Genomic DNA, 24738 nt, shown 5'->3' on the forward strand with positions numbered 1-24738 from the left:
ATGCTCGTGTTTGATGTTGTGTAGCAGGCAAAAATAAGAGTACCAAACCAGTATGCACTAGACCAAAGTGAATTACTGCAAGCTCAATCCGTCTATCCCACTCATTCTCCTTCTATTGGTGTGGGATAGAATAGAAAAAGAAAACAGGTAAGAAAAACATATAATGCATTTTTTTTTCAAGTATAAAATGATAAACATTATTTCCTTTCTTTTCATACAACTTACAAATAGTGTTTAATAGCTTATTTGGTTATATTTTCAGATATTTACTTGAGCATCTGATTTTTTTTGTATAGTCTGAAATTTATCTAAAATGTGTACGAGATATTTAATGCCTATTTTAACAAACTCAAATAATGATCATGGAGGAATTTCATGATGATTTGATATGCATCACAATTTAAACATGATACTAAAAGTATGAAAGATCGATGATTGCATAGTTTTAGTACTTGTTTGATTTATAATATGATGAACATGTCTCAAATTGATTAGGTGAAGCTTCGGGGCTCTGTTTTAAATGGTACAGTTGCTAATTGCCTGATATGAAATCTAGTATTTTGTTTCTCTTAGGGATGGCCTTGAGTAATTTTATATTCAATCTATGAAATGTCCTCGCCCAGATGTTGGGAGGAGGAGGAGAAGGACAAGATTTTCACTTATTTCAATCAAATATATTATTAGCAGGTGAATATTAAGCAAAATAGGATAAATATAAACATGTAGGATCTGAGCTGATCTTTGTTATTGATAGTTAATTGGTGGGAATAGAGAGAGAGAGTGAGACTACATATGTAATTATCTTTGAAGCCTTGTATCTATTTCTACAATCACTTTGATTCAGAATTGGCATAAGAGAGAATATTAATACAATTGTTTTCTTAAAAGTGATAAAGTTATCATGCTTTCTTGTAGGAAACTCTTGTTCACTCTAGCAATTCAAGCTTTGAAATATGCTAAGAAACATCTGAGTTCACTCTTGTTCACTCACCATAACTCAATTCTTTAATTAAGAACTTGTATTCACTGCTTCTTATTGTTTCTTTTTTTTCTTATGGATTCCAAAGAGTAAAGTAAATTAACTAAACCAATTTGTAGTTTAGAATTTAGAAGAAGAAATTATGATTCTTATATCATTAATTAATAGAAATCACAAAGGATGATATAAGTAGGCATAGTTAGTTGGAGATTCTCTAATCAATCTAATTACAATTCAAGCTAGTAGATAAGGAAAAATAAAGTGAGAGAAACAATGACTTATGAAGTTATGAATACCTTTCTCCTTCTTTGGGGTATATCTTTATTAACTACCATAGGCACTCCATTGTACAGGCGTAGGTTGCCAGGAGGTAGCCCTATTACTTGTGTTTCTCAAGTCCTGGTTGTTGCATTTAGAAAGAAAGATGCCTCTTTTGGTGGCAATGAGTTCATAGGCTTGTATGAGGTTCCTGGCAGATAGTCTGCTATCAAGGGAAGTCGAAAGATTGCTCACACTGATGATTTCAGGTGAGGAACATAACATTAGTTTCTCTTACACACACACACACACGCACACACAATTTCCTTTAGTTCAACTACTTGGGTTTTAAAGTTTAATTTTGAATTGCTAAAGGATACTACATCAAAATGTGTATTATAGTGGAAAAAATTGATTCTTGTAAGTAACCAAAGTGGCACTTGGAACCAATACCTTGGAACATGTCCAATGAGAGTTTTTTTTAATGAAATTCTTAATCTTTAAAAATCAGTTATTATGTAGTTTTATCGTTAAAGCAATTGAGATGATAATTCTTATATAAGTATCATTGCTTAGATGAGTAATATTCCAAATAGAATTCTTGAGAATTGTAGGACTCATTTTAAGTTCTTAAATATCATTAAAGAAAAATCTAGGCCAAAAGTTAATTTAAGTAATTCTACCACTATTATACTATTAGAGATACTCTTAGTTAGGTGCGAGACATTTGTCTTTATATTTTTTATATCAATTACTTTATATTTGATTTCATTCTCATTCATTTTATATATTAGGTTTCTTGACAAGGCATCTATGCAATTGAAAGAAGGTAGCTTTGCAATTGACTGATACTAATGAGTTGTCGCTTTTGGAGTGTACAATGTCTCTTTTTACTGACTGTGAAACTGCTCATCTGATTCTTCTTTCTAGTGTATATGTGGGTAACTAGAGGTCTAACATAACACTTTTGTGCTTAAGAGCTATGTATTTGGATTATAAATCCGGTTGTATGTAAAATTTGTAAAGAATTTTTGCTTTCTGTTAAGAATTTGTGTAATTATTTCCTAGTTGCCTTGTTTAGTGTAAAAAAATATTGGATGTTGTAATTATTGCGAATTAGTCATGATGCTAGATTGCTAGGTGTAAAAGATGTGGATGTGTGGGTTTTAAAGGGAAGATGGATTTTCCTACTCTACATGCAATTTTTAAGAAAGAAGGCTTCTATTTTCATTCATGGAGGATGTAGGTTGTTAATTATTTTATGCTTTTATTGCCATTGGTGGTTTCAATGTTTCTTTTGTAAGTTTTTTTTTTCTTTTTAAGTCTTTCTCATAAGGTGATTAAAAGAAAGCATGAAAGAAAGGAGAGGAATTTCTTGATTAGGAGGAAAAAATATAGTCTAGAACATAAAAGTAACCCATTAGAACATAATTATAACATCAAAAGCTACCACAATTTGTATTCTTTTTATGTCTTTGGTCAGATCCATCCCTGTTTCCCCCCATGACCATTTTCTTGTGGTTCTTTGACTCCCTTGGACTAGTATTTTTGCCAGGGATTAGGCTTGACATGTTTTCCTTGTCTAGATCAAGATTGACATGTTTATTTGACATTCTTTTCTCCATTAGGTTTGACATGTATCTTGGCTACTTGTTACATTTACTACATGAGAGATATTATTTTAAATTACTATATAACTATAATTACAGAAGACTAATGTGAACTACCAACTTGCAGGTTTTTCAAATGTGGTTCACCATGCTAATATTGTAGATTTGACAAAGGTGTCTTTTGCCTTATTTTCTGTGTATTTAACTGTGAATCTGGCCAAGTTATGCTTTCTCTCAAGTTTGGGAGGAACGCCTTTCTAACCCTCATCTTCCAAGGTATTATTTACTATCTATCATATGCTTGATGCTACCATTTTCTATTTGTTTTTATCCAGTTTAGCTATTGACAAATCTATATGAAGATTTTCTATGCCATATATTATCTACTAAAAAAATTTCTGCTTCAGAACTTATTGGAACAAGGTTGCTACAATTGAATTCATTCCCTGTCCCATAGAGATACGGTTCTATGAACCTAAAATTTCAACAAATTAGACCAAATCTCCTCCTAGGTTAGCTTCATACATGAGCAATTTGTGGTTTCAATTTTACTTGTATTTTATGCTATGGTTGTTGACAGACATTTGGAAAGGGGAGAAGGGAAAGGATTGGTGTACCATTCCAATTCTAGAAACATCAATCATTTGCCTTACTTTCTTTGTAAATCATATCTACAGAGCCTTAATGTTTGGGAATTTAATGCTGCATATTATCTTAATTAAAATTTGAATGCAGTTTGAAATACTAGTTTAGAGCAAGGGGAAGACTTTTAGATGACCATGCCTTGCATAGGTACATAACTTATATTTATTGTTGGATATGTTCAATTTTGAGTATCTTTGTGAAATATGCAAATACATGAGCTAATGTTTGTATTCCATGGAGCCTATTGCCATAAATTGATGAGAATCCTGAAATTGGCCAAATACAGGCTAAATGCCCAAGTGAAGAAGGGCGAAGGCCCAAGTGGAGAAGGATAAAGCCCCCGAGTGGAGAAGGATGAAGGCCCAAGTGGAGAAGGATGAAGGCCCAGAGGCAGAGACACTATCAAGACTATTAATTGTTGCTGAAGGCCCAGATTAATTTGAAGGCCCAAGTTAAATATGTTTTTTAGTTATAATTTTTATTTATTGTAATTTTGGCCCAAACTATTTAGAAGGCTCATGTCTATTTTTATCTTTTTGTTCAGATACACTATAAGTATTGGTTTTTGTTTTGAATAAGAAAACATTTGGCATTTGATAAAATTTGGTGAGAGTTTCTCTCTGAGTTCCTTGTTGAACCAATTATCAGACTTATCAAGGTAATCCTTGTGGCGTCTACCCTGACTTATCTTCCTTCACTGGAAGTGGCGTCATCCAAAAACTCTACAGCCTGTATCAAGCGATCCGCTCCTACTCAGGTTCACATCATAAATAGCTTCTAGTTTTGTTAAAATTTGTGTTGTCTTTGGAAAACTTGTTAGAAAAAAGAACTTGCTTGGTCATAGTGGCTATAGTACCCACCATGTTAAGATAAACTAATCCAAAAGCTTTAATAGTACAAGCTTATCAACACTTTTATATATAACAATTACTGGATTTGGTTTATGTTGATGAAGGTATATGGTAGCATATACTTCAGATCATCTTTCTTCAAGTGAGTTTGAACCCCAACCGTAGGAAAGGCAGGAAGGCACATGTTGTGAGTCTAGACCACTCACAAGTATTTTAGTCATGTGATGAGCAATTTATGTAGTAACATAATAACATGCGAGTCTTCAACTAATAAGTTTTCAAGCTATGATTATGAATTTGCTCTCTTCCTTTTTGTTTAATGCTTTCTAATTGTGGTAAGTGTGTCATAAAGTGTTTTGTTATAGGAAAGTTAAAACAAGTTAATTGTTGACAAAAAATATTTTTTTAGGCACAATTAATTACTTATACAACTAATAAGTCAATAAATTGGTGAGTGTGGTTATGTTTGCTAAGTCAACCATCAAATCTAATCTGTGAATAACTGAAAATGAATAGAACTTATGGTGTTCTTTTTAGTTTTGTCTTGTTTTTTAGTGCATGGTGAGGATAGTTCTTTTGTTTTCCTTCTATAGTGAATTCTAGGGTCAACCATCAATTATATAATAGGTGGTGCACGAGTATATGACCATCATATAGTGTTCTTTTATCAAACTATTACCTCTAAATTAGACTGTTGAAATTGTTTTAAAATGATGTGCCATACTTGTTTTGCTTATAGTTGAGGCATGGTAGTCACTTTTTTTCTTCATCATCACATTGCAACTTTTATATTCATGATAGAGTTCTTCATCTTTCTTATTTATTAGTTGAAAAACTTGAAATATTATGATAACATCTAAATTTCTGGCTTTGCATGAAAATGGTTACTCTGTTCAATTTGGTGATTGCTCATGCAAGATTATGGTTTCAAGCCCCTGTGGCTAGTATCATTCCATTGTTGAATTGAACATACTCTATCAAGTATAACAAAGTTGTGTAGGACTCTAGATGATTTACTTAGAATGCGATTTGACACCAATTAAACTACATAAATTCCGGTGTAATGAAACTTTGATGCGAAGATATCCACGGGAGATATTTAACCATTGGAGGGAATATTGTATTTGGATTGGTGTAATGAAACTACACATATGTATTTCATTCTAATATATTTTTTGTCACTCTAATCTTTATAATTATGATTTTGATCCCTATACTTTTAAAGTTTGGTTTTTAGTGCCATAGGTTTATTTATTTTAAACAATTATATATTATTGGATTGAAATTATGCAAGTTTAAAACATGGTCTAATCTGCCTCCAGACCTATATGTAAAACAAAATAAATAATTATTTTAAAAAAATAAAACAAAAAAAAATCTTTCTAAGATGGTTTTTCAACTTCAAAAAATGGTCTTCAAATCTTCAATTTAAAACAAAAAATATTTTACGACGGTGACCACCAAAAATGATGTAGAAACATGTTTTCTAAAGTGATTTAAAAACTATCGTGAAAAGTGTTGACTTTTCATAATGATAAATTTTAAAATGGTTCAAAATCATCTTCGAAAATGTCAAAAACCAACTTGAAAAACATTTTTTTAGTAGTGATTGACAAATCAAACTTTTTATTTCCCCATCTAAAGTCAGTTATTTTTCAAACTAGAAAATATTTTTACTTACAAAATAATGCAAAGTATGCCTATTACGGAAAAAAATTGCATGTGATATATATATAATACCACTGTCGATTTATAGTTTTAAAAAACATTTATTTTCATAATAAAAAAATGAATTTGTAAATTTGGCTTATTGTTTAAAAAGAAAAAAAAATACTTTGACTAGTCACTATATTTAATAATGATCTTTCTCATTATCACCTCCATCACCATTGATATTACCATTATCACATTACTACTATCGGTATTGTCACTATTGAAATAATTAATACCACTATAATTATCATCGTCATTATCTTTATACAAACTTCTATTTAAACTAATTTAACGGTTTGCTTATTTAGTTCGGATTTTTTTTTTCATTTTCTATTATCACTTTTGGTTACAAAAATGTTATATTGTTTTTAATGTTCTCTGTTTTTAAATATTTGTACGAAATAGTGAAAACATTTTTTTTATTTTTTATTTTTTAATTTTGTTCTTACAAATATTTTAAACACAGGACCTAAATTAAAAAGTAGGGATGAAAATTTTGTAATTAAAAGTAAACAATAAAAAATAAAAACAAGAATTGAAAACAGAAGTAAATAAGGCCAAGCTTTTGAGGAAGATTAATTTTGTGTATGCAAACCAGGAAATAACCAAAACATGTTAAGGAAAATTACTAAGTGTCGAAGAGCTAAAATACCGAAGATTTCAAGTCATGCATCCATGTAGGCAATTACATGTGATATTTTTTATCTACTAACTCATAAAAATTACTTGTATTTTAATAATAAATTACTCATAAAAAATTAGCTTTTGTATTCTTTACACCAATTTTCTTGAAGTTTACTTTTATTATACTTGTTATTCATCTATTTTTTTTTTACATTAATTTGAGCTTTCTAAGGGATTCGTGTAATGCTTTTTACACTTAAGAGGGGTTCATTGTAACGAAATTCAAAAAAATAAAAGGATTTTTTGTAAGGTTTAAAAATGGAGAGGTATTAAGGATAATAAAAATAATAAGTTGTTAATATGATTGATATTGAATTCGATTTTTTTAAATAAGGTTTCAAGTTAAATTTTGTGAATAAATGAAAAATATAATTAAAAAAAAATCTTATTAAAGGTGATCAATCAAATTTTCAATAAAAATGATTTATTAGTCAAACAGGTAAATATTCTGCATTAATGTTATGATGATAAGAAAAAAATATATATAATAAAATTACTATGGTTTGATTTTATGTATGATTTCGTTAAGTACAGAACCTTGTTTCGAAAATTGACATTTTTTGGATGATTGAAAATTGACAACATGCATGTAACTTGGCATGTGGAATTGCTTAACAGATGTCAACTATTGGATCACCTAGTCAAAAGTTTTATCCTCATCCCTCTTACGGAGAACCTTCTGTCATCGTCCTACAAAATATATATACTCAGCTAAACTCTACATTTCAAATTTAGGTAGTGTTAAAGTGGATTTATCTAAAACTAATTATATAAAGCATGCAAATTAATTAATATGTAATTTTTTAAAAAAGTAAAGCGAAAAAATAAAATATTTTCCTTGAATGTTCTCATTGTCCAAGTTATTTATTTGACATTAGAAAACCCTCAAACCAGTAAAACACCATGTGCCGTTGACCGCGAATTACTTCAGAATTCATGAATCCCTTGTACGTGGCCATTTGTTCTATTATACCAACTTTTGTTTTTCCCATGACACTTATCTTTAATAGAAATAAATCGTCATATTATCGCCCATTATACTGATACCAAAATTAAAGAATTATTTTTTGAAATATTCCGTAGTACTATATCTGTAGACCGTAGCTGCACAATGCACTCATTTCACATGCATTAATTAACCTTTTCAAGTAACAAGCATACTTGAATGAATTCGCAGGTGAAAATATTTTCTAGATTGAAAAACTAATTAACCGGGTTCACATGAGGAAATGAATTTTTTTAATTTGCCAACATAAAAAAAATTGAAGTAATAATTTCAAACAAGCGTGCACTTCCCACGCACACATCATCCTCTGATAATGTAGTTCTTCTCGTAGTTTATATTGTTAAGCTATCGCAAACCTATGTGCTAATATCCTTGTCAAAAGTTGATAACGAAATACTATTAGTTGAGCACATTAATATGTTCATGATTTCAACTAATATTTATATAACGTGTTTTCAAGTTTTTTAATTTAAGACAAATAGTAAGATTTGATTACATGTCATAGGAAGATTAGTGGATATTAAAATAGTTCCGAACTACTTAATTAATAATTTCTTTGAGGATAACAACCATATCCAAAACTATTAGCGCATAAAAAAAAACCTATTAGCCACCTTTCATAAAAGACAACAACGTAACAAAGCGAGCAAGAATGCATATATTGACGCATTTTATTTGGCTGCTAAAATATTGCCACGTCAAGTCAAAGACTCTACGCAGATTCAAAGTCAAAAGACATTCATATACATAAGCCATATTCCTCCCAATCATTGTGTGCTAACAACTTTGATGCTGATTGTGGACAAAACGGATGGTGGTTTGTATATTTAATTAGTAAAATGTTTGATAGATACTCCAAATGTATCCGATAAAAGAGAAAAAAAATAATTATGATAAAATTTAGTATCTTGTTAATTAATGTTTTCAAGATATTAGTTAAATAAAATAAAAAATATTTATGGTGTAAAATATAAGAGAAAATAAAAAATTATGAGAAACATAATTTTACATATCTAAATAATTTTTTTTAATTTCTTAATTAGTTTCATAAAAATATTCATTAGTATTTGTCTAGAATTTATGATCATACATAATAAAAAAATAAAAAAATGTTAATAAAATATTAAAAATAAAAAACAATTCATATTTGATTACTCATTTAATTAATTAAAATACAAACAAAAGAATATGCATGGCCAGGGAGAGAAACACACAAAGAGACAAGGAATTGGAAAAGTTAAAAGCAGAAACCAAAGTTGATACACACGATGGCTATATTCCTTCTAATTCCAACATTACCCCTCCCATCTTCTTCTATATAAAGGCACACGATTAAGACATGCAACGCACATTCAATTTCTGTTCAATCAAACCCTTCTCTCACATAACCATCATCTTCATCATTCACTATCAATTTTCAAAGTACTATTTATTATAGCCATATAGAAGCTAGCATAACCAGAAACCATGAAAGCTTTTCGCCTGCTCCTAGCACTACTAATTCCTTTTTTACTATCCTCTTTTGTTTCTGGTTATTCTTGGAATGAGGTTAAACTTTGGTGCAACCAAACCCCAAACCCTCAACCATGTGAGTATTTCTTGAGCAATAATCCTACTTATCAATACAAACCCCTCAAGCAAAAATCTGATTTCCTCAAACTTTCATTGCAACTTGCTCAAGAGAGAGCACTCAAAGGCCATGAAAACACTCTCTCACTTGGCTCTAAGTGCCGAAACCCACGTGAAAGAGTTGCTTGGGCTGATTGTGTTGAGCTTTATGAGCAAACTATTCGCAAACTCAACCAAACCCTAAAGCCTAACACCAAGCTCTCCCAAGTTGATGCCCAAACATGGCTCAGCACAGCTCTCACTAACCTTGAGACATGCAAAGCCGGGTTCTATGAGCTTGGTGTTCAAGACTATGTTCTCCCTTTGATGTCCAACAATGTTACTAAGTTGCTGAGCAACACCTTGGCCCTTAACAAGGTTCCATACCAAGAACCAAGTTACAAAGAAGGGTTTCCAACATGGGTGAAGCCAGGTGATAGAAAGTTGTTGCAAGCTTCTTCACCGGCTTCTCGAGCCAACGTAGTGGTGGCAAAAGATGGCTCTGGAAGGTTCACAACAGTGAGTGCAGCTATAAATGCAGCTCCAAAGAGTAGTAGTGGAAGGTATGTGATATATGTGAAGGGTGGGGTGTACGATGAACAAGTTGAGGTGAAAGCAAAGAATATAATGTTGGTTGGAGATGGTATTGGAAAGACTATAATCACAGGTAGCAAAAGTGTTGGAGGAGGCACCACAACCTTCCGTTCAGCCACTGTTGGTAAGCTTTTTATATTTTTTTATTATTGTTAATTAATTCTAATCATTTCTTAGGTTTTATGTTTGACTGTGTTACATAAAAATAATTTAAAGAAAATTACCAAAATTTATTTAAATTGTCTATAAGAATCAGATTTCATGATAAAATTGTAAAAAAATGATTATGGTATTATTTTTTTAAAATTGATGAGTTTTATTTTTCCAGTGGATAAAACGAGAAAATGAAAACTGATTAAAATATAACATATAATTAAGCCGTTAATTTTAATCTGTTTTTAAAATCTTGCATATTTGAAAAGAAAAACTTTTTTCATAATAATAAAAATAATCTACGACTATAATCTGATTTTCACCAATATTATTAAAAAAAAAAAAGTGAGCATAACAGTTTTGATCAATAGTATCTTGCGTATTTGAAAAGAAACTTTTATTGCACTTAAAAGAGACTTAACTATGAATTAATTTTTGCAGCTGTAGTTGGGGATGGATTTATAGCTCAAGGTATCACATTTAGGAACACCGCTGGTGCAAAAAACCACCAAGCTGTAGCATTGCGTTCTGGATCGGACTTGTCAGTGTTTTACAAATGTAGCTTTGAAGGTTACCAAGACACATTATATGTCCACTCTGAGAGGCAATTCTATAGAGAGTGTAACATTTATGGCACTGTTGACTTCATATTTGGCAATGCTGCAGTTGTGTTACAAAACTGTAACATATTTGCAAGAAACCCTCCCAACAAAGTCAACACAATCACTGCCCAAGGCCGAACCGACCCAAATCAAAACACTGGAATTTCCATTCACAATTCAAGAGTCACAGCTGCATCAGATTTGAGACCAGTTCAAAACTCGGTTAGGACTTATCTTGGAAGACCATGGAAGCAATATTCAAGAACAGTTTTCATGAAGACTTATCTTGATGGCTTGATCAACCCTGCGGGTTGGATGGAATGGAGTGGTAACTTTGCATTAGACACGCTTTATTATGGAGAGTACATGAACACTGGTCCAGGTTCTTCTACTGCTAGACGTGTTAAATGGTCTGGTTATCGTGTCATAACTAGCGCTTCTGAAGCCTCAAAGTTCAGTGTTGCAAATTTTATTGCTGGAAACGCATGGCTACCTTCCACCAAAGTGCCTTTTACCCCTTCTCTTTAATTAAGTGATGTTTGTTGTTATTTGTTGATTGTTTGATTAATTAATTTCATTTCTTTCATTCGTTGTGATTGTTAAAATAATCTTCTCCTAGCATGCTGATACATTTGGAAACTTGTACAATCGATAAAATAGCTTTATTTTGTTGTGGCTTTCATTTTTATTTTGAAAGATTGTATTGAGATTCACATGTTCCTCAATTGTGTAAGAAGTTATTATATATACTTGACTCGTGTCTTTTAGTAGATAACATGTTTGAAGACGTGCTAGAAAACGCTTCTCAAACCTGCTGGCAATGCCAAGAAGTTATTATGCAGTTTTGAATTACTACATGTCCATAGTTCTGACTAATCTCTACATCAGATATATATATTCGAGTTTTTCGATTTAGAAATAAGAATATCACTTAACTACATATCACGATGAGATTAATTAAAACCCTGATAGTCTGAAACAATTTAACAATTTCTCCCAAATGCATAGGACGGGAGAGCAAATTAAATGAATCTGTATTTCACTGGAGATCAATAAACACTTGGTATAAAACCCAACAACCTTTAAAAATAAAATAAAGGTGTCTGCAGAACAATTAATTTGTATATTTTAACACAAATCCGGCGATTGTCACAGTCAAAGGCCACATGATTTGGCACAACTTACATAGATGTAGTCCCATTAGTTAGAAATATAGACAGATCAGTCTCATAGCTAGTTATCCAGAAAGAGCTTTTTATCAAAATGAGAACCTGTGCAATAGTTTGATTAAAATTTTAGCCCTCTTATATTGATGAACTTTTTTTGTATCTCAGCTACACGCCGGGCAGAGTTGGCTTTCTTCATCTCCCATTTTGATTTTTCAGATAATCCATGATTAATCTCCCCAACAAGGGATAGAATTGAGTTGGCAACACCTGCTTCCCCAGAAGTCAGCTCAACTTTACCCTTTTGCATGCTTTCTAGAGCAGCAGATAATTCGCTCCGTTTTGATTGAAGTTGCCGGATTTGATCATCAATTTCTTGGATTGCCAAAGTGTTTCTATCCATTTCGGACTCTCTCTGAGCTACTTTTTCCTTGTAGTCATTTTTCAGACTAAGAACTTTACGTTTCTTTGCCTCCAAGACACCTAAGAATTTGTCTGCCTCTTCAATGTCCCCCTTGGCCTCAAGAAAGGCCTCACTGACTAATGGAAGTTGTTCCACCAACTTTACCTGTGCCAGTTGCTCAACACTGAGTGTAGGATCTTTGCGAATTTGTGATGCAAGTGTCGCAACTTCTACCACAACATCATTACAAGAGAGAAGAGAAGGGAAGTCTACATCAAGAAGGAAAGAAAGCTTTTTCTTGCAATACTGTATAATTTCATTATCTAGAGTGGCATGATCCGGTGAATTCTCCAAGGTATCAAGATTCTCCAGAACATTGATTGCTTTGGGATCTTTCTCTACCGCTGTCTGCATAGCAGATCCTTCTTCAGAATCTGAGATGCCTTTTGAATTCTCAGTTGAATCAACTCTTGCCTCTTCGTCGTCCTGATCGCATAAATCAATGACAATATTTGCATCCTGATCAGGCACTATATGTGGACGAAGATGAAGTAGTTTGGAAGATTTCCGAGTTGGTTGACTGCAGATTTGTATTTTCCGTTTTAACTTGGTGCCAATCTGTTCTGTGGCATTGCCAGCTTCTTCAGTCTCCAGTGACTTCACTGGAGGGGTAATGGGCAAAGATTGTAGAGTTAGAAGGCCATATATATATATATATATCAAATAATAAGAAATATATCGAATAAACAAACATAAGCAATATATAAAACGAAGAAGGGACAACAAAAGTTGCAAGGATATTAGAGCTAGAAGTCAAGTTCCTCAGTAATAGATAAGAGGATCCCAACTTATTTCACAAACTTGAGACCAAAAATAGTCTTGATTTGCTCATTTCAGGACTAAAATATTCATCTCATCACCTTCCATTTCCAAGCTATTCAGAAAGACAACTGACCCACCACACATAAAAAATAAACAGAAGAAATATACAAAATATAAGTTACCACTAGCATAGCATCCTATTAGTCTATTAATCACCCCCATACAAGGAGAAGTATAAGCAAGAGAGGCCATCAACAAATAATAAAGGTCTCCAACCATGTTGGTGGGAGTAAATGTTGAACAATTTAGGGGATCATGACAATCATGGAGGAAAAGCATCGACTCAATACTAAGCAAACCAAGACAAGTAGAAGGTTATTTGTGCAGGAACAAAATTGGAAGACTTTATAAACTACCACAAATCAAGACAATGCCAAAATGCAAATAATTAAAAACAAAAAAACTAGACAAAAATGGATGAGAAAATAGAAACACAAGGTTGAAAAGAAAATTGCAAAACTGTAATTTTAAGCTAACCTTTTCGGGGAGTTTTCTTGGTAGCGGGGATCTTCCAGCTAAATAAACCAAAGAATGCTTCAATTCCCATGTTAGGAAAATTTGATTCAATGTATCGCTCAACATCACGCTTGGTTCTGAAGCTCTGTCTCTTGTGAGAAGATATCTGAAGAGACTTTGGAAGATAAAGGTGTCTATCACAAAAATGTCCAGCATTGGAGGTCCTTTTCAATACTTTCCAGCCCCATACATCACTAGGATTAGGCCACCCTTCAGGTGCATATGGCAAACCTTGACCAGAAGAATTAGGTGACACTGGTTTAAGATCAAAAGTTCTCTCCTTTGTCAAACTCAAATCATCACAAACATTGCTTTCAATTGGAGAGTCACAGTCACTCCCTTTTTCTTCCTGACAACTGCAATAACACAAGACAGTGTCAAGTGTCAACTGCTGAAAACTACGTCCATCCAACCCTACTACTCAAGTCACTTCCATTGTCCAAATTTCAGCCAACTAGTGTAAAGGTGATCACAAAATACTCTTTTTACACAAGGGTTAAAAGTTGCAGGCTTCATTCACCACTTAGGAATTGAGCTAAATATGTTAAATAAATATCATGATCATGGTCTAACAAGTAGTGCTTAACATAAACTCATTGTGATTCAACACAATTGTCGCATGAGTTCAACAACAAAAGTAAAAGAACGGTTTTTTAAACTCCAACAAGGCAAAATAAAAAGATTTACTATGAAAAAAAATACTATTAGGATCCATATCTTGATTGTGTTTCTTGGTTATGTTATGCAGCATGATGCTCTGACAATTAGAATCTTAAATCCAGTAAGGAAGCCAGGGTGTGTACCAGCCCATTAGGATCCATAGTTTAAAGAATTAGTCTGAAAATCTATTATGTTTAAAAACAAACACTTTTTTAGACAACGACAATAAAAGCCTCATTGAAATCTCTCTTACCATCTTCAACAACAAGTAACAACATTATCAAAAGGCTTACCCCACTTTTTCAAAATGAGGAACAAAAAGTTTCTCAAAAAATTAATTGTCTTTAAAATAAGTTAAACCAAGAATGGATGGCCTTTAAAACAGGACTGTTTTCAACAAGCAGAATTTTTATATAGAAGCACCAAGATTTTCAAGCATGATATGGTAACATTTAAGTCTAAACGGGTATGGTGTAAGATCTTCATGGAACACAAAGAAATTGATATGAACAACCCATATAGGTTCAAGTTGACATAAACGAGCTATATAAATTTTTTAGTCCAAATAAATATATAATCTGGACCTTAGTGGCGTCCGCAGCAAGCTATGTAATTTTTTTGTCCAAATAAAGAGGCATGCATGATTTTTATATTCTTAGTGTTCTTGATCAGCAGACTGTTTAAACCCAAAAAAAAAAAAAGAAGTAAAAACTTGGTCTTTTTTTAACAGAAGAGAAAAATTGTGCATTACCAAACAAGAGGGAGGGGAAAAGGTGAGAACTTTACCTGGTGGGAGTGGAAGTGTCTGAGAGAGCCATGGAGGGAAAATGTTACGAAGTATGGAGATGAGTTTCTAGTCTAGTTTCTAACAGAGAAAAGAGAAGATGGGATTGCGACAAATGTAGTACTTGCATTGGGTGCGGTATAAGTGTTAGTGTATTACAACTACAAGTATAAATGCCTCCTGTGATTTAGTTAACATGCTTGCAAAATGGGGTGCACCCACAAGGTTTTGAGCGAAGATATTTAAATACACAAATTACCAACACCTGGTCAACAAACACTTTTTATTGGGTGTCTAAGAATTTTTTTTAAATTTTTCCTAAAGTTTTAATAGGTTCAAAGACTTTACTAACACAAAGGTTATTTTCAACATTAACTCCGCCTCTCTTACAACTTATTTACCCTCAAATTTTCTTTCTATAATTTTATTATTCATTATATTATTTAAGGTAAAATATATTTGAAGTGTATTAAAATTTAAAAAATATTAATTTGGTCCTTACAAAAAAAATTATATTTTCAACAATTTTTATGATCCTTCATGATAATTCCATTAAACATTATTCTGACATGATTAATAGACTTACATATGTTATATGATTACAAATGAATTAAACAATTTGTAATGATTAAAATTTTTCAAAATGAATTATACTATTTTTTGCACCTAAAACCCTCCAAAATCTATAATTTTTCATCACTTCCTATACGATTTTCTCGCACTTTTTGATGAGATTAGGATGGAAGATAAAACAATACTGGATTCTGGTGTCTTTTGAGTGTGCTTGAAAAGGTAAAGAGATAAAGTAATTAAGTTCATTAGTCACGTAAGAGAACCATCTAACATAGTTACCATTAAGGACCATAAAAAATATGTTTTATTCTTATAGGAATCAAATTAATAAAAAAAAATATTATGATGACCAAACTATATTTTTTAAAATTTTATAGGACCAAACATATTTTATCCTATTACTTATTACATTATTAAAATCTTTATTATAATGAGGTATATGTTAATGCATGTTGGAGTATAAGTGTGAAGTGAAGTCTCACATCATATAAAAATGAGAAGATTGAGCATCATATAAGTGAAGGCAGGACCCATAAACCAGAGTCTTAAGGTTTTGAGTTAATGTGTGGTGTCAGGTCTACTTAGATGGTTGTTCATGGCTCATTGGTGTAAATCTCCCCGGTATTTATCCCCATCAATTTCCTAACAATTGGTATTAAGTCGATGGTTCGACTTGGTGATCGGCTTAAACGAGTAAAATGGCAACAGACAGTGGATCCCAGAGGTGTTGTGGTGGTGTAAGGTATTAGAGTATGTTGACGGTAATCACTAGACGAATCGGGACAACCACGGTTAAGCTCTAAGTGCAACCATTGAATACTCGTATAAGAATGAGAAGGTTGAGAACCATATAAGTGAAGACAAGACTCATAAACCTGAGCCTTAAGGTTTTGGATTAAGGTGTGGTGTCAGGTTCACTTATATGATTATTCATGGCTCATGGGTAAATCTCCCTAGTGTTTATCCTCTCAGTTGCACACAACAATACAATACTTGGTAATTGTTCAACGACAAAACACATGGTAGTATTTACTATTTACTTGTCTCTTCTGAGGATCTATATCGGAAATTCCAATGTATGCACTAATTTCTAAATACCTTCTGATTTGTACTACGCTTGAACTCCTCTCATTAGACTTTTATGAAATTTTGCTAACATACCTTCCACCTTTTAGACCATCTTCAAAGTTACTAATATTTTAGAAGTTCTTATCAATTTATGATTAGTTCTTAATAAGAATCAATTGTTGGAGGATATCCTAGATAAAGATGTGGGGTTATTGGTGGGATCCATTTAATTTAAGTAACTTTTTGGAGGTGTTGGGTTGGACAAGTGAAGTATTCTAAGTTGTTTAAATTGAAAAATGTAAAAGTGAATAATGTATACAAGTGGGACCATTTAAGAACTCAAAAAGAAGTGTTGGGTGTGGTGATGTTATTAGGACACAATGATATCAACACTTCTAATTTTTTTTATTGGATCAACACTTCAAATTCTATCACTTAACATTTGTTTGGTTGCACAGAAGATAAGGAGAGAGGGTAAAAGAGCTAGCACAAAATTAAAAGGATATTGGGATATGTGTGTGGTTTGATAGGAGTGAAAAGCGAAGAAGCATGGAGAAAAAATGGGTAAATAGTCACTTTTGTCCCTCAATGTGTAATTTGCTGACAAATGTGCCATTGAAAAATGAAAATACAAAATTTAGTTCCTGAAAGTGTAAAAAGTGCGAGAAATATATCATGTCGTTAACTTCCTTATGTCACTGTTAATAAAGTCGCCTACGTGACACAGAAGGACAAATTTGTCACTGAAATGATTGTCAACGTGGATTGTCAGCATAGGGTCATACTTGTCATAATATTTTTTTGACTTTTCGTCTTCTGACTCCGCTGACAAATGACTCCCTGAAAGATGAAAATACAAAATTTAATCCCTGAAAGTATAAAAAGTATGACAAATATATCCAAACGTTAATAATAGATTGTAATTTATTATTATTATTATTATTATTATTATTATTATTTATTTGTAATTTACTGCTATTTGTTTAGTACTTATGCAATATATTTTTGAATTGTCTTTTAATATATATATTATTATTATTTTGATTTTCTCGTGAAACCTTATTCTTTACTGTTAAAAAAACTTTCTTATATTTTATAATTTTATCAAATTTCTACTAAATTTTTCACTTTTAATCTTTAAAATTATTCTATATCCCAATTCCAACTTAAGTACTCTAATATTTAGATTGAAATTAATATGTCAAGTGTTTCGAGTAGAAAAAACACAACCAGTCGCATGACCAAATTTATTTATTTATTTATTTTTTAAAAATAATATAATCAACTATTTTTAAAAAAAAGAAAGTCTCAGAAAAATTTAAACTAGATAGAACTAAAGTGAAATTATAAATCTTTTTCCTTAATCAATAAAATGTATATATATAACTCAAATATGAAAGAATCACGTGGATAAACCTTATGTGCTTCCACTCAAGACAACACTTATTATACATAACATGAATGAAATGAAAAACAGTTACTAACAAATAAAGAACCCAAATAAATTTAAATAAAAAATACAATAATGCTCAAACTAATACATTCTGTGTCACATAAGCGACTTTATTAATGGTGACGGACGAAAGTTAACAGCAGGATATATTTGTCGCTCTTTTTATACTTCCAGGAACTAAATTTTGTATTTTCATCTTTCAGGGATACATTTGTCAACAAATTACACATTGGGGGACAAAAATGACTATTCACCCAAGAAAAATTGAGTAGATGAGCGCAGAATTGTAATACATTTTCGAGACTTGCATTATAAAGTGCAGACAGGTACAAGTTGCGCGCGTTTTTTTTTTTTAAAAAATTCATCAATGTTTTCTACTTTTTATAATATACTAATATATTTTAATCTAATATTTTTTTTTTTTCTTCTTACTAGCCAACTAACTTTAATTTAAATATTTCTCTTTTATTCTTTTCAATTTCTCTTCAACAAAATAAAAGACTATACTGTACATAGTACATAAAAAAATTAAACTAATCCAATTAAATGATATTTATCTATCCCCAAAAAATGCCTTCAAATTGTATTTGCTTGGACAACATTCATAAATTATACCAAAATAAGTAAACAACAAAAGAAATGAAACTAATTAATCAAATAATCAAGAGATGACAAATAATAAAATTTAAATACAAGAGGTAAAAAGCACATTGGTGGCAGGCAACCAGGAGTACATTTCCAACAATGAAATTACCAAGTGTGAATTTAGAGGCTTCAGAAGCACTACACGATTTGCCGTTGAGGAACCAGGTCCCGTATTCATGTATTCTCCACAATACAAAGTACTTAATGCAAAGTTACCACGCCATTCCAACTAATCCGTTGGATTGATCAAACTATCAAGACTGTTAACTTTGTTTGGAGGGTTTCTTGCATAAATGTTACAATTTTAGAACACCACAGTAGCATCACCAAAGATGAAGTCAACCGTGACATATATGTCACACTCTCTATAGAATTGTCTATCAGAATACACATAAAGTGCGTCGTTGCTACATTTGCCTATTGTAGAGGTGTTCCATAGCTTCGAGCAACTTCATGTCGATGACATTGTCGATATGTTGGTGGAATTACTTGAGGTCAGTGCTACATAGGCACGAGCTGAGACACTTCAATGTCATGGCTCTTATGTTCGACTATCCTGGCTGCGAGACATGTATCAGACGAAAATCGAGGCATGTCGTTGGATCAACATGAGCGTATTTGTTGCATCTGCCTGGATGCACACTCTTTGTTAACAAGAGTGTCACACACGTGCACATGGTATTCTTGGATGTGTTGTGTGACTTGACGTAGAGTGGGACGTACGCTTGGGGCGCTACTACACTTGTGCATATGTATGATAATTTGAATGAGGCGTCAAAGAGCACGACGAGACAGCTTGCAGGATATATTACTCTGTTACAGGTTAGTTCACATGTCAATAAAACATTTTTTCATTGGCATTGGTTATTATATGTTGTCGCTTATTTTAACAAATATGTTTGCAAAATATCTTTAGTATTGGATCTACGAGCATTTCCTATTTGTTGGTTCCGCCCTAGCTATCGAGGACTATGACAAACGGAGATCGCGTGCATGCCGATAGACCTCTGGCAAGGCACTACCAGTGTTGACGTATCGTAGGCGGTTAGACAGACTGACCCCTGATGTTGTGTGTTGGATTCCATATGGTGACCACCGTTCATTTAGAGAATTTGAAGTCATCTCCTTGTTTACCAACCATCTCAGATGGGTTCCCTTGGCAGTCATTTACCGACCGAAGAGGGTTGTACGACAGTTTAGGTACATCCAGACCATTCTGCCACATCTTACCGCGCCTTCGACTTTTGTTGAAGAAATGGATGCTAGATGGATGCAGTTCAATGACTATATTGCACCTCTAGGGAAAATTTGTGTAGTGCATGACCAATGTTCGTCAGATTACATGGAGTGGTTCTACATGATTTTGCATCCGTTTATGTCTCCGGCACAACTAGGAGATCCTCCTAGAGTTTCGCCAGTTCAGTAATATGACAGATTTGTTGAACCAGATGTGACTCAGCAACTGGTGGTGGCAGTGACACCTGATGAAGCAAACGTTGATGTGCATCATCCTCAACATGCAGTGGTAATATTTGTTTTTCGTATTTTGTGTTTGTTGTTTTGTTTCTATTTTACTGCTAACAATTTTTATGTTTGCTTTTTTCACTTACTAGGATGGTTATGTAGTAATTGTTGATAAATTAGAGAGGTTACTGAACCTGAGGATCCTGACTAAAGGAACAGAAGTCTATACCGTTGTTGAAAAATGTATGAGCATCACAAGAAGTTACATTGGTCAACCAATTGTAGATCATAGGTCGAGACGTATGCGGCGTACAAACGATCATTGAAGTTTTTTTTCCTTATATATGTTAATTTTAATTTTTTTGGATAATTTATTTATTAACATTAACATTTGGTTAATTTATAATTTTGGTGTGATACTTATGGACACGTTTTTAATTTATTTTATACAAATTTTTGTTATCCGTTTATCGTTAATTAGTCGTTAATGTTGAATTGAGGAATAAATTAATTCATCTTTAACAAATTACGAATGTATGTTTTTTGCAACATTTAAGCATCATAAATCATTTTCAAACTTGACAACACACTGTGAATTGCATGCGTCTGTTTTAAAAAATGAATATTGCACCTACATACTGACATAGTAATGACTACTAAGTTATTTTAGTAACAATGCATGTCTGATGCAACATTAAAGCATGAAACAACATTGTTGTACTTGATAACACATAGGAAGTGGCACGTGTTTATTTTTTTTTAAAAAAAAATAACACAAGCAGTCTAATTGAACATGATGTGAACCTGAGTAGGAGCGGATCATTTGATACAGGCTACGGAGATTTGAATGACGCCACTTCCAGTGAAGGAAGATAAATCAAGATAGACGCCACAAGGATTAGCTTGATAAGTCTGAGATTGGTTCAACAAGGAACTCATAGAGAAACTCTCACCAAATTTTATCAAATGCCAAAAGTTTTTTATTGAAAACAAAAACCAATACTTATAGTGTATCTGAACAAAAAGATAAAAATAGACATGGGCCTTCTAAACAACTTGGGCCAAAATTACAATAAATAAAAATTATAACTAAAAACATATTTAACTTGGGCCTTTAAATTAGTTTGGGTCTTCAATAACAATTAATAGTCTTGGTAGTGCCTCTGCCTCTAAGCCTTCATCTTTCTCCACTTGGGCCTTCAATCATCATCAATGGCAGCTATACAAATGACCAGCCTTGTCTCTATGACGTGTTGGGCCTGTTTAAGTCTGCCTCTGGTCATGGGCCTTTCAAGTGCTTCATGGTCCTTGTCCTTAGTTGTGTCCTCATCACTCCCTCCTTCTTGAAAAGGATTTGTCCTCAAATCCAAGGCTCCTCCATCTGCATCAAAAAGAGATAGATCAGACACATTGAAAGTGGCACTTACATTATACTCACTAGGCAAGTCAATCTTGTAGGCATTGTCGTTGATCTTCTCCAACACTTGGAATGGTCCGTCTCCTCTAGGTTGAAGCTTGGACTTCTTGTGTTCTGGGAACCTCTCCTTCCTCAGGTGTACCCAAACCTAATCACCTGGTTCAAGCACGACTTTCTTTTTGCTTTTGTTGGCTTGCCTTGCATAGCTCGCATTTTTCTTTTCAATTTAAGCCTTCACTTGCTCATGCAGCTTCTTCACATACTCAGCTTTAGCCTATGCATCCTTATGCTTAAACATAGCAATGTTAGGCATAGGCAACAAATCAAGAGGAGTCAAAGGATTAAATCCATACACTATCTCAAATGGTGAACAATTAGTTGCGCTATGGACAACCCGATTATAAGCAAACTCAACATAAGGCAAACATGCTTCCCAAGATTTAAGATTTTTCTTTAAAACAGTCCTAAGCAGTGTACCTAAAGTCCTATTGACTACCTCAGTTTGACCATCAGTTTGTGGGTGACAAGTAGTAGAAAACAACAATTTAGTACCAATCTTACCCCACAAGGTCCTCCAAAAGTGACTAAGGAATTTTGCATCCCTATCACTAACAATGCTCCTCGGTAATCCATGAAGCCGCACTATTTCTTTGAAAAACAAATCAGCCACATGACAAGCGTCATCCACTTTCTTGCAAGGGATGAAGTGTGACATCATAGAAAACCTGTCAACAACAACAAACACAGAATCCTTTCCATTCTTGGTTTTGGGCAGCCCCAAAACAAAGTCCATAGATATTTCAGTCCAAGGATATTCAGGAACAGACAAAGGAGTATACAATCCATGAGGTTTAACCATAGATTTAGCTTGTTTACACACAATGCAATGACCACAAAACTTATGCACATCACGCCTCATACGAGGCCAAAAGAAATGCTCTTGCAGAATTTCCAGGGTCTTTTGAATCCCAAAGTGTCCCATCAACCTCCCCCTCATGTGATTCACTCACAAGCAACTCTCTAATGGAACACTTAGGCACACACAATTTATTTGCTTTAAACAAGAATCCATTATGCCTATAGTAATCATTTTCATAAAATTTGGTGAAAGCTTCTCTCTGGGTTCCTTGTTGAACCAATCTTAGACTTATCAAGGTAATCCTTGTGGCGTCTACCCTGACTTATCTTCCTTCATCGGAAGTGGCATCTACCCTGACTTATCTTCCTTCACTGGAAGTGGTGTCATCCAAATCTCCGTAGCCTGTATCAAACGATCCACTCCTAGTCAGGTTCACATCAAAACATCTATAAATACCACAAAAAACTCTCAACAATCACACATTCTCACCCAATCTACCTTTAGAAACCAATTTGCAATCTCGAAACTATGAAATTTTTGGGAAAAACGAGCAGTCAGACCATTGTCAACTCCAGATTAACTTTTAGTTTTCCAAATGGATCGATTATTCACAATGAATCTAGTGTTTATTTCCAAAGTTCCACTCCGATACCCAATTGAGTACCTAATGATTGTGGTTTTGAAACACTAAAAAGAAAAATGCACAATACCCTTCAACTAACTAACAATCAATATTTGGATGAAATTTACTACCGACAACCATTCGCAGATGTAGGTAACCAATTTGCCTTTCAATCTATGCAATTGAAAAATGATGATGATGTTAACACAATGTTAATGTGTAATGATCAATACTCGTGTGTTGGCCTGATTGAGTTATTATGTACCATTGGTAGAACACCGAATGATATATTAAACTTACTTTATGTCACTATGACTCCTACTCATGATGTCTTGCTATATTATAACGGGAGGTAGAACATGTCACGCCAAGATGACTTTGTGCGTTACTCATTCACAGGAAAAACTCCAAAAAGATTTGATATTCCTTCGGGATGTAACATTGACAGACTCAAGGATGTGATCAAGCAAGTTGTACCTCAAGGGATTCCCCCTTATGGTATTCATGAATCATAAACGGTAAGACGATTTTTTTTTCGATAGCCAGGTCATTCTGAGTATTCAGAAAAAGATATCAAATTTGAAATAATTGAGCTGAAAACTGACGATGACATGCTGAAGATCTTAGTACAGTCTAACTACTGGAAACGATTTGGCCCAATAAAAATTTTAGTTGCTTTTAGTAAACTGATAACCAAAATGGAAGATGATATGTCTTGGTCGCAACATGATTCAATGCAAAATTAGTATTAGTTAATTGTAGTTTTTGATGCATTTTCTGTTTGTTTCAACTATGTTGTAAGTTAATGTAATGTTTAAATTGGTGTCCATTAGCTAATGAAACCATATGTTTATTATTTTCAAAGTACTTATTTACGTCCTAACTTTTTAATACGCATAACGTAACAAAATGGAAGACAAAATAATTATTTATAGAAACGTTAGTGGAAATAACATATTTTATGTTCATTCTTCACCTAAATCAACAAATTTGATTTTCAGCTTGGACAAATTTGTGTAATGCTGCATTCTACCTATGTATGAGGTGGGCCACTGCTTTGCCTAATAATGGCAATGTGTATTCCACAACAACGCCAATGGTGGTAAAGGACAATGGTCTCGTAAAAAAACCTGTTACATAATGACAAACAAATTCAATGTAAGATAACCAACAACATTGTCAATATTTATACTAACATAATAATTATGCAATTACCTAAACAAAATGATTCTCATACACATGACCAATGCATATTACGCGATGCACAAAAGAATCTGGTGGTGATTGACTTTAAAGAGGGAAAAATGTCATGCTTTGTTTTCGTAAAAGAGAAACAACAATCACGTTGTATTGTGAAGCAATGACATATCCAATATCCGTAATATTCATCCACTTTTCTATGGTAACTTACATGTAACAGACAACAAATAACGGTTACTTAAATGTTATTTTAAGAAAAAGTGACATAACAATAAACTTACGCACCATAGATAATTCGTCAGCAAGTAGGGAACGCTTTAATT

At 32.9% G+C, this 24738-nt stretch overlaps 2 protein-coding genes across 2 annotated transcripts; one reads left to right on the top strand and one right to left on the bottom strand.

The window, feature by feature from the left end:
- The first annotated feature begins 9113 nt into the window (after nt 1-9113).
- LOC114417248 (pectinesterase 2-like) lies at nt 9114-11473 on the top strand. The gene is made up of 2 exons (XM_028382388.1): nt 9114-10072; nt 10543-11473. Exons 1-2 carry the CDS (start codon nt 9214-9216, stop codon nt 11229-11231), a joined length of 1548 nt encoding a protein of 515 aa, XP_028238189.1. The 5' UTR covers nt 9114-9213; the 3' UTR covers nt 11232-11473.
- A 334-nt stretch (nt 11474-11807) lies between these two features.
- LOC114417258 lies at nt 11808-15311 on the bottom strand. The gene is made up of 3 exons (XM_028382399.1): nt 15117-15311; nt 13632-14026; nt 11808-12934 (listed from the first exon to the last, which is right to left on the bottom strand). Exons 1-3 carry the CDS (start codon nt 15146-15148, stop codon nt 11991-11993), a joined length of 1371 nt encoding a protein of 456 aa, XP_028238200.1. The 5' UTR covers nt 15149-15311; the 3' UTR covers nt 11808-11990.
- Nucleotides 15312-24738: the final 9427 nt, after the last annotated feature.

Source organism: Glycine soja, chromosome 1 (genome assembly GCF_004193775.1).
Source record: "Glycine soja cultivar W05 chromosome 1, ASM419377v2, whole genome shotgun sequence".
Classification (NCBI taxonomy): Eukaryota; Viridiplantae; Streptophyta; class Magnoliopsida; order Fabales; family Fabaceae; genus Glycine; species Glycine soja.

Coding starts and splice junctions, on each gene's coding strand:
- LOC114417258 (XM_028382399.1), bottom strand. CDS start 15,148: ATGGCTCTCTCAGACACTTCCACTCCCACCAG. Junction 14,027..15,116: donor GACACTTCCACTCCCACCAG/GTAAAGTTCTCA, acceptor GTGTTATTGCAG/TTGTCAGGAAGAAAAAGGGA. Junction 12,935..13,631: donor CAAGAAAACTCCCCGAAAAG/GTTAGCTTAAAA, acceptor TTACCCCTCCAG/TGAAGTCACTGGAGACTGAA.
- LOC114417248 (XM_028382388.1), top strand. CDS start 9,214: ATGAAAGCTTTTCGCCTGCTCCTAGCACTACTAATTCCTTTTTTACTA. Junction 10,073..10,542: donor CTTCCGTTCAGCCACTGTTG/GTAAGCTTTTTA, acceptor TAATTTTTGCAG/CTGTAGTTGGGGATGGATTT.